Here is a 16,581-nt window from a genome sequence, read left to right on the forward strand (position 1 = left end):
GAGCATTGCCTGCTCTTCCAAAGGTCCTGAGTTCAATTCCCAGCAACCACATGGTGGCTCACAACCATCTGTGACGAGGTCTGGTGCCCTCTTCTGACCTACAGACATACAAAATATTGTATTCATAATAAATAAATAAAAACAAAACACCAAAACAAACAAACAAAAATTCAGGATTGCTAGCCAGAGAAAAGATCCAAATTCAAAGTACACTGAATAGGCACACTCTAGTGTCAAAAGCCAAGCTGAACCATCTTTATCTGTAGGTGTGTGTACGTACCTACATGTTTCTATACACATCCGTGTGCTCACAGAGACAAAGTGGGGCTTGGTAGTGTGTACCTGGAACCCAGGCACACAGAAAGGGAAGGCAGGAGGACCAGGAGTTCAAGGTTTTTCCCTTCCTTTACTTCAGGTCTAGCCTAAGGTGGCCTCAAACTCATCATTCTCCTGCCTCAGCCTTCCAAGTACTAGGATCACATGCCTGTGCGGGTCTGGCTATTGTTGAGTATCTGGGAGCTGGGGATGTGGCGGGCACGAAGTCCTGGGCTTGGCTCACTGTACGGAAACAACTGAGAGCCCTGCTACACCCCACCCCTGCCTTGTTTGCTCCCTGGCAGGGCAGAAATGAGACCAGACTGGCAGGCTGTTTAAAATAACTGCATCCTTTAATGGCAGTAATACAATTACTGGATTAAGAGACCACATGAGAGAAGGCAGGTGAGGTTTCTGGAAGACAGATACTGAGTACAAAAGGGGGCGGGAGAGCCATGCGACGATCATTGTAAAAATACAGTACGTTATATACATATTTGCACCATCGACTTTCAACTCAGAAATGCTATTTACACTTTTGTTACAATCCTGGTTAGAGAACAATTTTTCTTTAAAAGTGTGGCCTGCTGGCAATTCAAGAGGAGTTCCTTGTCCTAGAGGGTCTTCAGCTGACTATTCCAAGAGGAGGAATAGTTCCTCTCACCCACAGATTGCAGATTTAAAAATTCATTTAATTTTCCTTTAACAAAAGAAAAATTTTGTTTTTCTAATGTAGACCAGCCTGGCTTTGAACTCGTGATCCTCCTGCCTCTGCTTCCTGAGTGCTGGGATAACAGGTAGGCACGACCAAGCCTGGCTTTTACAAAAGAACTTTCAAAGGGGTGGGGTGGGATCCGAACACTGCCACACTACTCTTCCTATCCTACACTTACCATGACCCCAGTCTTGGAGGCCAAGGCTGCAGTCCAAAGACAAATCTCATTGATGATTGTTTAAGAAAACAAAACAAAATAAAAAACACAAAGACAAACAAAACCAACCTGATCTTGGTGCACTGAACCCCCGCAGGGTGTTAGCCTGTGGGCACAAGCCCCTCCCACCCCAGCTTCAGGCCCAATATTGTTTTGAAGGGATTTCTCTTTGGGATGTGGAGGGCATTGGGGGAGGGGTGGATGGGGATGTGGGAGCCTGGCTCCCCCTGAGGCAGAGGGGACCCACTGGCTGTGTCAGGTTTCCTTATCACCAAAAGGAAGCAGCTGAGCCAAGAGACCCAATACAGAAAAGGCAGGCTACAAGAAAGCAGACCTCTAGGGCTTGGCGAGTGACCCAGAGGTAGAAAGGCCTGCAGCAGGTCTTCCCAGTTCCCCATCCAATCTTGGGGACATGGTCACAGGAAGTCTCCCCTGGGGCTCTGGACTAGGCCAGACCTAAGGTTAAAGTAGGGGAGGCCGTGGCAATGCCTCCGCTGACTGGGATCTGGCAGGTGCCTTAGGCCTCCCCACCCCAAGTTTCCTTTCTTAGAAAGGACCAACACACCACTTTGGCCCCAGACTCTAATGTTTCCTCAGGCCCCCTTTTGGAAAGCACCCACTAATCCAACACCGCAACAGACAGCTGATGCCCTGCTTCGGTCAGCTTGGGAGGGAAAAGCAAACACTTTCTGGTACTCTACAGGGAACACGGCTAAGGCGCATGAAAGCAGCTAGCAGACACACTTTGCCAGGACCACCCTTGGCCTCCCTCCTCGGGAGTCTGGCAGGTGGCGACACCACGGATCCTTGAGCTGTCTTGAGGGTCAGGCCAGTGGCACTGGACTGGTAATACTGAGGGAGAATGCTCTGAGGGGCTGCCCCACCCCTCTCAGGCCTACAGGCTGCAGGTCTGTCTCACCCAGAGTCTCCTGGAGGGCTACAGGGTATCACTTTCAGGACAAACCCTGGACGGAGGATGTGGGATGCACAGGCCCTAGCAGGTTAGGACCGGGACCAGGACCTTTTTCTCCTCTGGACATTTTCTCACTTGCTCTGTCCAGAAGCAGGCTGTTACAGGTTGCATGCTGAAGAGAGGCCAGCTCACCCTGGGGCTTTAGAACTCCTGCACCAGCTTCCACCAACTGTGCTTTAGTCCATCTCCCAGCAGCACGGGGTGAGTGGCTTTCAGTGCCTTCCCAGACACTCAGGCTTCCCTTAGTTCCGGGAAAGGCCCAGGCTGGGGACTTGCCACTGTCCAACGCAGGGCACAAGTTGCTCATTAGGCAGAGCGAGCCCAGGAGCCTGTAGCACTGACCAGAACTCAAGACGGTTAGATACAATGTATGACTCAAAGAAAGTACTACTTAAAAAGGAAGAAAAGGAAGAAAAATGTTAAGAAAGAACACCCTGCCTGTCCCCCACCCGTAACTCTGGTTGCTGCCCTTAAATGTCACCCTGGAAGGGTGGTGGAGTGGAGGGAGCATTGGCCCCAACAGATACTACTGGCAAAAGGGGGAGGCTGTGGGGTCAAAGCCTTTAAAAACGTCCTTCAGGGACCCTGCATCCTGCTCACCCTCACGAGCAGGGCTGTTGCCAGCAAATGGGCTTCCTGTGCCTGTTTTGGGGGCAGGCTTCACAGTCCCAAAGAGGGTGGGCACTGGCAGGTTGTGCACTCCAGGTTGGGGTGTGGTCCCCTCAGGGGGCGGGGTGGATGAGGCAGCAGTAGGTGCTGCAGTGGCCTTGGGCCTGGGCCGGTTGTAGCTATTGTATCTGTCCGTGGCTGTGGCCCCATCTGCGCTGACCTTCCCTGTCTCTGGCTGCTCCAGGGCAGACTTGCGAACAAACGGGGGCTCTTTTGCCTTGGAGGCTGAGCTCTTGCCGTTGCCCTCAGGACCCTTGGGCTGAGCACTCATGTCAGAGGCTGGCTCTGCAGCTTTGCCACCTGCATTGGGAGTCCTTGGGTCATACAAGCTGATGCCACTCAGCACACTGCTCTGCCCGCTGCTGCTGCCCTGGCCCAGGCCACCAGCGGCTAGCACTCGGGGGTCATAGGGAGCCGTGGCTGGTGGGGATGAGTCTCCACTTGGGCTGGCAGCAGGAGGTGATGCTTCGGTGGAACAGGGCTTAGTTGCACGGGATGTTGACGCAGGATCTGCTGACTTCTGTAATCTGGGGTCAGTAGGGGTCTTCCGCACCCTGGGGTCGCTGGGTTTGTCACTCTGGCCAGGGGTGTTGACGTTGACAGTCTTAAGGATTCGGGACAGAAGTTCAAAGTCAGGTAGGTTAGAGCCAGATGTGCTGGGATCTGTGGAGCCTGGACGCTGCCGGGTGTTGGGAGGCCCAGGGGGTGTGGAGCGGTGCAGCCTGGGATCCAGGGCAGGCAGGGACTGCAGGGCAGCAGGGACTGGGGGCACGTCCTGCTTGGGGATGGGCAGGGGGATCAGGTCCTCGGGGTTCCAGAGCACAGTACGGGCAAAGCTTGGCTTGCTCAAGGTCACATCTTTCTTAATGTGGCTGAACTGCTGCAGCTGAGAGCGAGGGTCCCGCAGTGGGTGCCCAGGCAGGGGGTCCAGGGGAATGTTCACTGCCTTCTCGCGCAAGGCCCGCTCCCCTTCCTCTTCTTCTGCAGTGCTCTGTCCTTTTGAACTGCTGGGGCCCGCAGGGCTGGAATGAAGGCTGCCTTCAGTCTTGGAGGTGGGCAGGGCACGAGCCAACCGAGGGTCAGAGGGCCCTGAGTCCCCTGGGCCAGTCCCTACTGAAGTCTCTGCATGGCGGCTGAGTCTGGGGTCACGGCTGAGTCTGGGGTCAGCCAGCCGGCCTCCTGTGGGGTGTCCCTTCTGCAAGCGGGGATCCCCCAGCCCACTGCTGCTCGGTTCCCCAGCTGAAGCTTGAGGTCGGCTTGATGTCTGCTGCCTCAAGGTCTTGAGGATAGATGTGACACTACTTCCCCCCTCATCCTCGTCACTGGAGTACCAGTTTCCGGTGTCACCTGAGAGAGAGCACAATAATGGGAGGCATGAATGGCCATATCCCATAAGCCTGTGGACCCCTTGGTTCCCTGGTGTGTGGTTCTGTGTTGTTAGTTAGCATCTCCTATGGCCCCAGCTGGGAGCCAGGGGTGCACAACCTGGCTCTGGGTGTTGACATCATCGTGGCTTCTCTTAGGCCAGTACCATCCCTGGTAGGTGATCTGACCTGAATAACTCACACATAACCCCAGGAGGTCCTATCATCAACATGCTCACTGGACAGATGAGGAAATGGAGGTATTGTGCCATGAGGGTAAGGCTGGGCCTCAGGGCCCAGGGCCCTACTATCTCTTCCCACCCTCCAGGCAGGTTTGGTCCAGACCAGCTCTAGTCACCTCTCTAGAGGTCTGGACAATAGTCATGCTGACAGCTCACATATACATCCCCAGAACCCTCAAAACAGTCCAGGGGTCAGGGAAGAGCAAGTGCAACCATGAACAGAGCCAGGAGGGAAACCTGAGCCACCAGGGAGGGGCCGCCAACTTTGTCTTTCCTCCTGTTGTCCCCACTGGTTTGCTCCAAATTCCTGAGACCCTTGGTCCATTCAGCCCTAAGGTGGATGCCACCGGGGTGACCACTTGAGCCTGTGACTACACCACTGGTGATCCGTATCTCTATGGCTGGCTGGCCCATCTTTGGCTTTGAATTTCCAAGTACGTGTTCTAGGGATCGGGCACGGGTGTGTCACTCAAGCTTCAGGAAGGGCACTGTCTCTGCTAGGAACCAGCCCACCACCCTCTCCTACTGAGTCAGGAGTCTCCTGAACCCTGGCCTCCATTTCCTCAGCGTGAGGCAGCAGCTCAGGACAGGCCTCCGTGCTAAGCTTCTTTCAGACACAGCACCCAGCCTAGGTGCCCTCCCTCGTTCCTGCACAGAGCCGGCTGGGCCCCTGCTGGGGGACACATGCCTTCCTCATTCTCCCGGTCCTGCTTGCTGCTCTCAGCCAGCCTCCTCGCTCTCTCCTCCTCCTGCTGCTTCTGCTGGATCCTCAGGTACAGGGCCCTCTGGGCCGAGGGCAGGAAGTCGGGGACACCGGCGCCCGCCTTCAGCTGGCCTGGGGGCCCTCCCTCGGGGAAGCTGTCGGGCTCCAGAGGGTGCTCGGGGAAGAGGGGCTCCCCAGGCTGCCCCGGCAGCTCTTCGTAGTGCCCGTAGTCCTCTGTGGCAGGGAAGAGGGTTTGTGTCGGGAAGGCCTCCGTTGGAAAAGCCAAGCTGGGTGGCGAGTGCGAGGATGAGGATGGCCACCCGTCCCTTCCTCCTCCCCAGGCCTGGGTGTCTTGAGAGTCCAGCAGGAGCCCACAGTGGGCCAGCTGGCAGGGAAAGGATGAGGCTCAGGGAGGGCATGGTGGATGCTTATGGATGTCAGCAGAACTGCGTGCATATGCCTCAGATGGAAACTCCCTGTAGACAGGCCATATCCCTTTCAGGCTAGGTAGCTACTGCTGTCCTCACAGGAAGCAGGCTTGGTTCTTCATCTGCCATGTGCTATCTCATGGTTTCCTGAAGGCATGTCCAACTGTTTGACATCATGTTTGTCATCTACGAAGTTCATGCTTGAGAAAGCACGTAATCAAACTAAAAATAATCTAGCACGAAAAGGTGCTGAAACTCTCCAATAGACCAGGCTGGCTTTGAACTTACAGAGATCTACCTGCCTCTGCCTCTCAAGTGCTGGGACTGAAGGTGTGAGCCATCATGGTCAGCCTAGTCATAAAGGTTATTAGGTTTAAGATTTTTTTTTTCTTAACACAGTTTCTCTGTGTAGCTTTGGAATCTATCCTGGAACTAGGTCTTGTAGACCAAACTGGCTTTGAGCTCACAGAGATCCGCCTGCCTCTGCCTCCAGAGTGCTGGGATTAAAAGCGTGCACCACCACCGCCCCATCTAGGTTTAAGATTTCTGTGTTATGTCTGCACTCACATCCACTCTCAGCTGCATGCAGTCCTAAGCTGCAGGTGGACATGCCTGTAAGAAAGAAACTCACTCTATCTCCCAGAATCAGAACCTCAGTCCAGCTCAGGGCACCCCCTCTCTCCTCTCTGTCCTCTAGGGTTCCTGGACACTAGAATTACTGAGTACATAGGCAGATTCCCTTGCATGGCCACAGCAAGTCTTCCCTCCCTCACCAACCAGCTCTACTATGTACATTAGACACAGTACCATTATCTTACTGCAGCTCCCCAAATGTAGAATGGTGAGCCAGAGTTTGTTAAGAGCCCCACTGTTCCTTCCACATGTGGTAAGGACTCTTATCTAGCTGGGGCAATATACTAAGGACTAAGAGATATAGTCCATACTACCAGGAAAGCCAGTCTGGTATTTTAAATAGTTGAACTTGAGACACTGGGGACTGGAAAGATGGTTCAGTGTGCTACTGTTGCACAACTGGACATAAAGCAAGGCAAGACATGGCAACAGCCTGTAATACCAGTGCTTGGGAAGCAGGCAGGGTATTCCTAGATCTAGCTAGCCAGACTAGCTGAAATGGCGATTTCAAGTTCAAATGAGTTAGTATGATGATCTCTAAGTTCAAATGATTCTCTGCCTCAATATATAAAGTCAACTGACGTCAACCTGGTCTACACACAGGTGCCCTCTGCTCATGTGCACCCCCCCACCACAAACTACAAAACTGGTAAATATTCACACATAGTGAAAGGAGAACTACACCACAGTCTGAATTTGGTCAGTACATGAGCCTAATGAGACCGAATTTATGTTCAGTCACAGGCTAAGGCTCCACCTCCACAGAACACAAATTACAAGAAGGGCCACATAGGTGTGCAGAAACCACAGCAGCTCTGTGCTCTAAAGGGTGCCTCCTGGAACTCATATGACGAACTCACTTTCTATACCGACACCTACCATCAACAAGACAACTAATGCAGACCAGGCACTAGTACCTCAATCTTGGCGGCCTGCCTTTTCCAGCATCTCTTAAAGCCCTACTCTTTGCCATACGTATATGCCATGCATGTACTATGGTTGCTCAAGCCCACACACAGGCCCCTTGTGCTTTGAGGCAGTAGTGATGTTCACATCCAACAGACCAGCCTGAGCTTCGGTAAAGGTCTGCCTATGCTTGGACCCATCCTCCAAGATGCTCCTTCCAGCCCTACACAGCACATACAGGTCACATTGGCTCCAAAGTGCTATGTACAAAACACATGACCTGTCTCTAGCTCCATGCCACCACCTGGGCAAATCTGCTGTAGGCAACTCCATGGAAGCCTGGGAATTTCCTCCACTGTTCTGATTGTTTGGTAGTCTCACTGTATCCAGGGCTGGCCCAGAACTTGAAGTGATCCACCAGTCTCAGTGGTGGGAACCACAGGAACGTATGTCCCATGGCCCTTCATTGTTCTGTAGAGTAGGCAAGACCACTACTGCCAGGTGACACACATTCCTTCCTTTGTAGCGTAAGCATTTCTGCTCTCCTCAGACGGCTGGCCAGCTGTGGTACCTGGCCACCTTCTCAGAGAAGCTCCAGTTGACTGTCCCTGCTAGGGCCTTGGCTATGTCCCACACCCTTTACACTGTCCCATGCTATTTTCTAACAATGGCCCATGTGCAAATGAATCAATTGACTTCTCTCTGTTTCCCTCTTACTAAAATGTAAGCACAGCAAGGACAGAGGACACGTGCTGTGAGCTCTGGGCTTCGGCTGGTCCCTCCTCCTTTTTGAGGCTGCAATATATATTCTATTGCCAATCAAACATTTAGTCCTGACACTGAGGTTGTTAACATCATAGGAAAGAGAGGAAGGACCCTGTCTAGTCATGGGGTCAGGCAGGCAAAGTCACCAAGCCCAGCATTACCTGAAGAGAGACCTTTTCTAGGGCACTTGCATGAGCAGTTTCCCAAAGCTTGCTTCTGACTGATACCAGGTGAGCACAGCTTCCTACACTGACCACAAACACAAGAGTTCTGCTCTCACAAGGCAAAAGGTCCCACAATACCGAAAATACCCATGAGACAAAAATGGGATTGGAATGCTGCTGTAAGACTTGACCAAGGAAGAAAAGTCACTTCTGCCCACCATCCCGCCTTGATGAGCCCAACTCTGCAGCCCAGCTGGTACCTACATACCTGCATCCCCAACGAGCCCCGGCTCCATTTCCATGCCTTCTTGCTGTGGGTAGAAGTTCTCATAGAAGTTCTGGGCTGGTGGGATGGGAGGCATCATTCCCGAGTGTGGGGAGTCTCCAGGACCATAGGGCACCATCGGGGGGCCACCAGGACCCATGGGAGGACCAGGGTTCATGCCAGGACCCATTGGCATGTCAGGATGCATGTCAGGATGCATATCAGGATGCATGTCCGGATGCATATCAGGATGCATGTCAGGGTGCATGTCAGGATGCATGTCAGGGTGCATGTCAGGATGCATGGGACCCCCCATTGGCCCTGGGGGTCCCATGTTAGGGCCAGGACCCATTGGTCCTGAGGGTCCACCAGGTCCAGGGAACCTAGAGGAGAAAATGGTACTTGTGAGGAAGCTGCTGAAAAAAAGGTTAGTGGCACCCAGCCCAGGACACCTGCAATGTTCACTTGAAGCCTGAAGCCAAGAGATCAAATAGAATCTGACCACTTCGAAGAAGGGCCGGGCTCTACCAGGTCATTCTCCTGTGCTTCTGTGGGCAGTATACTCACCTCACGCCCAGCTTCTCAGCTAGCTGCCCTGTGGGCCGCACCACAATCTCAAACAAAGAGGGGATCTTCTTGTTGTACATGTCCTGCTGTAGCTGCTGCGGGGACAGTGGCTCATGTGCTGGCAGGGGCATTTGAGGAGGCCCTGGAGGTGGGGGTGGGGGTGGGGGTGGTGGAGGAGGGCCACCCTGCATGGGCCTGCCATTAGGAGAGGTGGGAGCTGGGGGCCCTGGGGGTCGTGGAGGAGTGGGCAGGAGCCCCACGCCAGGAGGTGGCTTGGGCAAGGGGTTAATGCCCTGCTTCTTCAGCTCTTCCACCTCCTTCTCGTCCTCAGCACCTGCTTCTGCATCATCAGCCAACATCTGTGGGTATCAAAAGAAATCACACCAAGTCAAACTGTGTGGAAAGCTGAATTTTCTGGGGAAAAAAAAAAAAACAACTTAAAACACAAGCCTGCAGAAGGCCTTCAGAGTGTAGGGTCCAGGACCTAAATTCATCTTCAACTGGGTATAGTGGTACATATCTGTAATCTTAGCACTGGGGATGCTGAGGCAGGAAAATATCAACCTCTCCTTACTGCCATGCTTCCCATTACAATGTCCAGAGGTCTGCAATGCCCTGAGACAGATTTGCCCAGCAAGGCTTCAAAACACATTGTACTTCTCACTACCAGTGAGAAAGTGTGAAAACCAGGCCAATATCATTTACAGACAGTTACCAGCTAGGATAGGCCTGGGGCTCAACCCTATCAAGTACTGCCAGGTAACGGACTGGATCAAAGCAATCTACCAGGCCTTTCAATCCAGCACAATGACACAGATATGCAAAAAACAATGAGAAAATAACCAGAGGATAGAAGATAAACAACCTACCAGCCATTTCAGCACAGGTGGAGCACAGATATCTATCCCTACACTCCTTTACAGCCTTTTCATGCATGGCCTCCCTACTGGCAATGACCACTGCTAAAAGGCTCTTGTCTACCACAATTTCTAGTGTCTAGCTATGTCCCCAAATCTTTCAGCAAAGTTGATGCTAGAATGCAAAAATGACAGTCACCACCAGGTATGGTGACACACACACTCTGCAGACAGAGGCAGGCTAATCACTATGGATATGAAGTAAGCCTAGTCTATGGTACAAGTTCCAGAACAGTCAGGGATACACAGAGAAACCTTGTCAGAAAAAACTAACCAGCCAAAAAGAAAAAAAAAAGGCATGCTTACCTCCTGCATACACAAATAAGCAAGGTAGGTAGTTGTCACAAATTCTAAGTTTTTGCCCAAACTGGAAATATACAAAGGTATATTTCAACCAATACCTCAATCAACAAACTTAGCCATCAGCTAAGTTCAACTCTGCAGTCAACACCACTAAACTGTAGAGACCCACAGAGCCATGAGCATATGGAAAGTGCATTACGGCATACACTAGGCAGACACACACCCGTAACCTGTACAGTTCTACTTAGAAACTGTGATGACAAGGATCAAACCCAGGGGCTTGTGCACAAGAAGCATAGGCTCTACCACTTAGTTACCCCCTGCTCCCCATCCTTATGATTCCCTAAAAGAGTAACCAGAGGGATGCCGGGTGGTGATGGCACACACCTTTAATCCCAGCACTCAGGAGACAGAGGCAGGAGCATCTCCGTGAGTTGGAGGACAGCCTGGTCTACAAGAGCTAGTGCCAGGATAGGCTCCAAAGCTACACAGAGAAACCCTGTCTCAAAAAAACCATAAAAAAACAAACAAAGTAACCATAGGGAAAGAAACCATAGAGGCAGTTGCCAAGGAACAGTTGGGATAGGACATTGACAGGAAAAGATGGGAGGGATTTTAGCTGTTGAGAATTCACATGTGTGGGTCTAAATTGTGCAGAAGAGATTTTGTACTCTGGCATAACTCGACACCTAAGAAAGGAAGTCCTCTCCTGTGCTACGAGACTCTGCTTTCTCAAACTGCCATCCAGAATACCATCATGGATCAGGTGATGCAGTCTGTGTAGCCAAGTCAGCAGTTTGTAACTGGACCAGTTAAAAGATGCACCAAATACAACAGAAAAGAATTCCAGAATACTGCTGTGGCAATAGCAATAGGATTTGCAATCTTGAGATTAACTGGCTTCTTTGTGAAACTGATCTATAATCTATATCCCTATTAATAACATTAATTTGGGGGCTGGAGAGATGGCTCAGTGGTTAAGAGCACTGACTGTTCTTCCAGAGGTCCTGAGTTCAATTCCCAGCAACCACATGGTGGTTCACAACCATCTGTAATGAGATCTGGCACCCTCCTCTGGTGTGTGGGCATACATGGAGGCAGAATGTTGTATACATAATAAATACATAAATCTTTGAAAAAAACAAAAACAAACATTAATTTGGGTGGCTGAGTATTTTCTCATCATGGAAACTAGTTAAACAAATGAGGTTATGAGAAGTGCATAAGTAAAAACTTGCCTGCAGCGAGACAGCGGTGGCACACAGCTTTAATTCCAGGGCTTGGGGGGCAGAGGCAGGCAGAAGTCTGTGAGTTCAAGGCCGGCCTGGTCTACAAGAACTAGTTCCAGGACAGCTAGGGCTGCAACACAGAGAAACCCAATCTCGAGAAACCAAAACAAATAAACAAAACTTGGAATCTTGTTTGGGGCTGGAGAGATGGCTCAGAGGTTAAGAGCACTGACTGCTCTTCCTAGAGGACCTGAGTTCAATTCCCAGCAACCACATGGTGGCTCACAACCATCTGTAATTGAGATCCGGTGCCCTTTTCTGGAATGCAGGCAGAACAGTGCATACAAAATAAATAAATCAATCTATCTTTAAAAAAAAAAAACCTGCCTGCATACTTTGTCTTTTCCCCCCTCCTTTAAAGGATTTCTATTTGTAAATTAATTTTAAAACATTTTTTTTTCATTTAAAAAAAAAGGGCCGGGCGGTGGTGGCGCACGCCTTTAATCCCAGCACTCGGGAGGCAGAGGCAGGCGGATCTCTGTGAGTTCGAGACCAGCCTGGTCTACAGAGCTAGTTCCAGGACAGGCTCCAAAGCCACAGAGAAACCCTGTCTTGAAAAACCAAAAAAAAAATAAAAATAAAAAAATAAAAAAAAGGAAGTCAAAAAGAATGGAAAAGAGATGAAGGAAAGAAGGAAGGAAAGAAGGAAAAGAAAGAGAGAGAGAGAGAGAAAGAGAGAGAGAGAAAACCTTTGCCTGGCAGTGGTAGCTCTTGTCTTAATCCAAGCACATCCAACAGAGGGAAGCAGATCACTGTGAGTTCAAGGCCAGTCTGGTCAACAAATTTCTAAGACAGTCAAAAGTTCTAAGACAACAAAGTTCTAAGACAGTCAGCAATGTTGGACAAAGAAGCCCTATCTCAGCAGGGCAGTGGTGGCGCACGCCTTTAATCCCAGTACTCAGGAGGCAAGTGGATCTTTGTGAGTTCGAGGCCAGCCTGATCTACAAGAGTTAGTTCCAGGACAGGCTCCAAAGCTACAGAGAAACCCTGTCTTCTCAAAAAGGAAGAAAGAAAATGAGGCAAATCCTACCCACAGAGGGGACAGGGAGAGGCCTATTTCCTCTGCTACCATAAGCCTCATCACTTGCCTCATAGAGGCAAGCTTCCCAAAGTAGACCAGATAGCTGGAAAAGGGCTCATTAAAAACTTAGCAAGTGAAACTGGGAGTCTTTGCCTGCATATTTAGCACTGAGAAGGGAGGAATAAAGAGGTCAGCCTGGGCCACATAGCAAAATTACCAAAAAAAAAAAAAAAAAAAAAAAAAAAAAAACCACAAAGAAAAGGGGGGGCTGGAGAGATGGCTCAGCAGTCAAGAGCACTGCCTGCTCTTCCAAAGGTCCTGAGTTCAATTCCCAGCAACCACATGGCGGCTCATAACCATCTGTAATGAGGTCTGGTGCTCTCTTCTGGCCTTCAGGCATACACACAGACAGAATATTATATACATAATGAATAAATATTAAAAAAAAAGAAAAGGTAGACCAAAAAATGTAATAAAGCTTAAATAATATAGCTAATACAGTGCTCCACACCTTTAATCCCAGCACAGTATGTGTGTGTGTGGGGTGGGGGGTGTCTCTTTGAGTTTGAGGACATTCTGGTCTATACAATGAACTCTAGGTCCAGTACATAAGAGACCATGTCTCAAAAAACAAAAGCAAAGAAATAAATAGACAAATGATCAAAAAACACCCCCTCCAAAAACCAAACTTTTATAACTAAAAGTTGTAAGAAAAACTAAACCAACCCAAGAGGGATGACTGGACTCCAGTTTGAGTGTGAACATTGAACCTCCAGCAGGGGGCGCCCCTCAATCAGACCTTTCCAAGACCTAAGTGGATGCTGATCATCTTGCCCTAGGCAAATAGCTGCCAAAAAGAATGGCCAAAGCGAGCATCCCCACAAACTGTGCTAGTTTAGTGAACAACAACAGACACCAAGGTGAATGTCAAATGGCACCTAGTTTGTGAGATCCTGGACCTCCTTCCCTTCTCTGTAGGAGTCCCTGTGACTCAGAGAGACACTGGTATTTCCCCTCTGTGTATCTTTGTCTCTCTACAAAAACCACAAGGTGACATTCCTTTCATTCTGTTATCTCCTAGGGAAGACAGAGGCTCAGGTCTGGGGTAGGATACAATATGACCCCCACCTCTCCTGTAGGAAGGAATTTAGCGGTCTGCCCCGCCCCCCCAACAAAGTCTTAGTCCAGATCCTGAAGAGCCAGGACTCTGATCCTGAAGAGCCCGTGCCACCCCAGACATTACCTTATCTAAAAGTTCTCGTGTCTCCTCAGTCAGCGGGTCATGAGAGAACATGCAGTCGTCACCATTGATGCAGTTCCCAGTGGTGTGGTATAACTTACAGGGAAAGTCACGTTCATGACTAATTAAGGCAAATGCTTCCTCTCAGAACCCACCCCAAAGCACAAGCAACCCCCTTTGTTTTGGAAGTGAGGTGACACACTCAGGGTTGTGCAGTGGCCGGCAGGTGCCATTCTCAACACTGCTTTATTTATGAGCAAGTTCTGGCCTACAGAGCTGGCCTTGGAACTTTGACTTTGACAGAAAAGGGAATGGCAAAGGATGTCTGCGGGCTTTCTTGGGTGAACATGTGGACAGCTCGAACAATGGCTCAAAGGGGCAAAAAAAGGAGGCAGCCCAATGAGGCCCCCAGGAGGAGCAGCACAGGGCAACCAGGATAGATGAGACAACAAAGGATATCATGCATGTAGGGGCAGTTCTCAGCCCGAGCACAGAACCCTGTGATGTAAAACTTGCACAGCTCTCGCTTCTTTGGCAGTTCGATGTCATGGCTAAAATTGCAGTGGTCTCCCTGGAATAGAAGCAGGAAGAGTGAGGGTAGGGAAAATGAGTTCTGATTCACTTGTGTCTACAGAGGGACCACAGATAAGAAAATATTCCCCAGGGAAAAGTAGGCTCCCAAATGGTGCTTCCCAACCCAATGCCTGCTCCCCATCCTGCCCTGGGCACTTCTGGCCATTTGTTTCCTCCTAATTCACCTCTTTCCTTCCTCTCCCATCTGCTCTGCTGCATACCATTTGCTGTCTGACAACGAAAACTCTTACTTCAGTCAGTCCCATGTACTGTCCTTCCTAAGCGAACCCTGGTTTTGTTGGAGGAAGACTGCCGGACTAAACATGCCCTATTTTCCAGCTCCCCTTGTTTATTTAGCCGATAAAATACAAGTAGAAGCTTCCAGGCAGGATTCATCTTGACTTAAAATACATTTTTATGTTTTGAGACAAGACCTCACTACATCTATAGCTTGACACGTAGACCAGGCTGGCCTCAAACTCAGTGATCTGCCTGCCTCTGTATCCTAAGTGCTGGTATTAAAAGCATGCACCTGGCAAAAAGCAGATACTTTCTCCATTTTTTCTTTTTTTTGAGACAGAGTTTCTCTGTATAGCCCTTGCTATCCTGCAACTTGCTCTGTAGACCAGGCTGGCCTCAAACTCTATAGAGATCTGCCCACCTCTGTCTCCTGGGTGCTGGGATGAAAGGTAAATGCCACATGTTTAAATATGAAGGAATCTAGGTCCCTAGAGAGCCACTGACCACTGCAGTAGTCTTGAACTCCCTGATTGAGACTTCTTGTTGAGTGACAAATATGTATGTGTTGAAATCAGCAGAGTTAAAACTGAGAGTAATAAAGATTATTTTATATACAACTATCTGCTAAGAATAGATATTTCTTCCTGACTCCTGTGGAAGCACCACCACTCAGGCCTATGTGCCACCTGCCTGTAGCCTTTCTATCACAGTCACAAGCCAATTGTCTTAAGTGGCCATACTTCTCTTTTGCACAACTCTGAAGCCTGAGGTTGAGTCTCCCTGGAGTCTTTAATAAAGCCTCTCCAAGCCAGGTGTGGTGGTGCACACCTTTAATCCCAGCACTTGGAAAGGAGAGACGGGCAGATCTCTGTGATTTCCAGGTCAGGTTGGTCTACAGAGTAAGTTCCAGGATAGCTGGGGCTACACAAGGAAACCCTGTCTCAAAAACAAACAAACAAATAAATAAAATAAAAAGTAGGAAGAAAAAACCAACTCTCCAATCCTAAAGTTCAATGGCATAACCAGAAGAAATTGACCTTTATAGATTCATTTGAGACGCTAGACTAAACGAAAAGTTCTACCATAAAACATCCCTAAGCCTCAAACTCTCAACTCTTGCTCCCTCTGAGTCCTCCTAATTCTAAGAAATGAGCTGAGACTTCCAGGCTGCCCTTCCCGTCCCCAACAGTGTGCACTATGGAAGCCTGTCCTTGTATGCCACATGTCCTCGGGTGCTGCTTACCCAAGTGCATCGCCCCTCCACGAAGTACTTGCAGATAACTTTGCCCTTCTTGTCAGACTGCTGGTGGGGCTTGTCATGATCACTTCGCCGGTAGCTTACACCACCACCATCCTGTGAATAATAGAGGCGAAGGAAGTGCATCAAGTGTATGAGAGAACAGGACAGGCACAGGCAGCTTAAGTCACCACATGCAACACAGAACTCAGACTGGAAAAACTCTGGTGCTCCATATGCTATGTAGGTACACATCCCTCTTAGAGGGGGCAGCCGAGTTCTTCTGGAAACTTTCCTAGAGCATTGGGGTCTATCATTTAGAAAACTTTCCACCTTAAAAATTTAACAAGATGGGGGGCTGGAGAGATGGCTCAGTGGTTAAGAGCATTGCCTGCTCTTCCAAAAGGTCCTGAGTTCAATTCCCAGCAACCACATGGTGGCTCACAACCACCTGAAATGAGGTCTGGTGCCCTCTTCTGGCCTGCAGCCATACACACAGAATATGGTATACATAATAAATAAATAAGTTTAAAAAAAAAAACCAAGATGGCTGCAAGTACTGCTAACATGTGGTTTTAAACAGAAAGCTATACCAACAGGGCCTCCCTCTGGGCAACTGAAAAATACTGATCAGCCCCTGGCTAAGGCATTGATAGGAACAGGACGGGATCAGCCTTCAGAGAACAGTTCATTAGAAAATGGCAAAAATCAGCCAGGCTGTGGTGGTGCACGCCTTTAATCCCAGCAGTCAGGAGGCTGAGGCAGGCGGATCTCTGTGAGTTCGAGGCCAGCCTGGTCTACAAGAGCTAGTTCCAGGACAGGCTCCAAAGCTACA

The 16,581-nt window shown here is 49.8% G+C and overlaps 1 protein-coding gene and 1 pseudogene across 7 annotated transcripts in view; one reads left to right on the top strand and one right to left on the bottom strand.

Moving 5' to 3' along the window:
* Positions 1 to 649: 649 nt before the first annotated feature.
* The window catches only part of Zc3h4 (zinc finger CCCH-type containing 4), a 42,041-nt gene continuing 26,109 nt past the window's right edge, over positions 650 to 16,581 (bottom strand). For 5 of the 7 annotated variants that reach the window (XM_026786208.1, XM_026786207.1, XM_026786211.1 and 2 more), the window contains 7 exons: positions 15,753 to 15,863; positions 14,156 to 14,267; positions 13,700 to 13,809; positions 8,927 to 9,285; positions 8,363 to 8,742; positions 5,184 to 5,432; positions 2,747 to 4,236 (listed from right to left, as the gene is read on the bottom strand). In XM_026786208.1, coding sequence (XP_026642009.1) covers positions 2,747 to 4,236; positions 5,184 to 5,432; positions 8,363 to 8,742; positions 8,927 to 9,285; positions 13,700 to 13,809; positions 14,156 to 14,267; positions 15,753 to 15,863 — 2,811 coding nt within the window. Of the gene's footprint in view, positions 4,237 to 5,183; positions 5,433 to 8,362; positions 8,743 to 8,926; positions 9,286 to 13,699; positions 13,810 to 14,155; positions 14,268 to 15,752; positions 15,864 to 16,581 lie in introns of all 7 variants that reach the window. The other 2 variants (XM_005361053.3, XM_026786212.1) reach the window with 2 other exon arrangements.
* LOC101981323 lies at positions 10,904 to 13,446 on the top strand (annotated as a pseudogene).

The sequence above is a fragment of the Microtus ochrogaster genome, linkage group LG4 (assembly GCF_000317375.1).
Source record: "Microtus ochrogaster isolate Prairie Vole_2 linkage group LG4, MicOch1.0, whole genome shotgun sequence".
NCBI lineage: Eukaryota > Metazoa > Chordata > Mammalia > Rodentia > Cricetidae > Microtus > Microtus ochrogaster.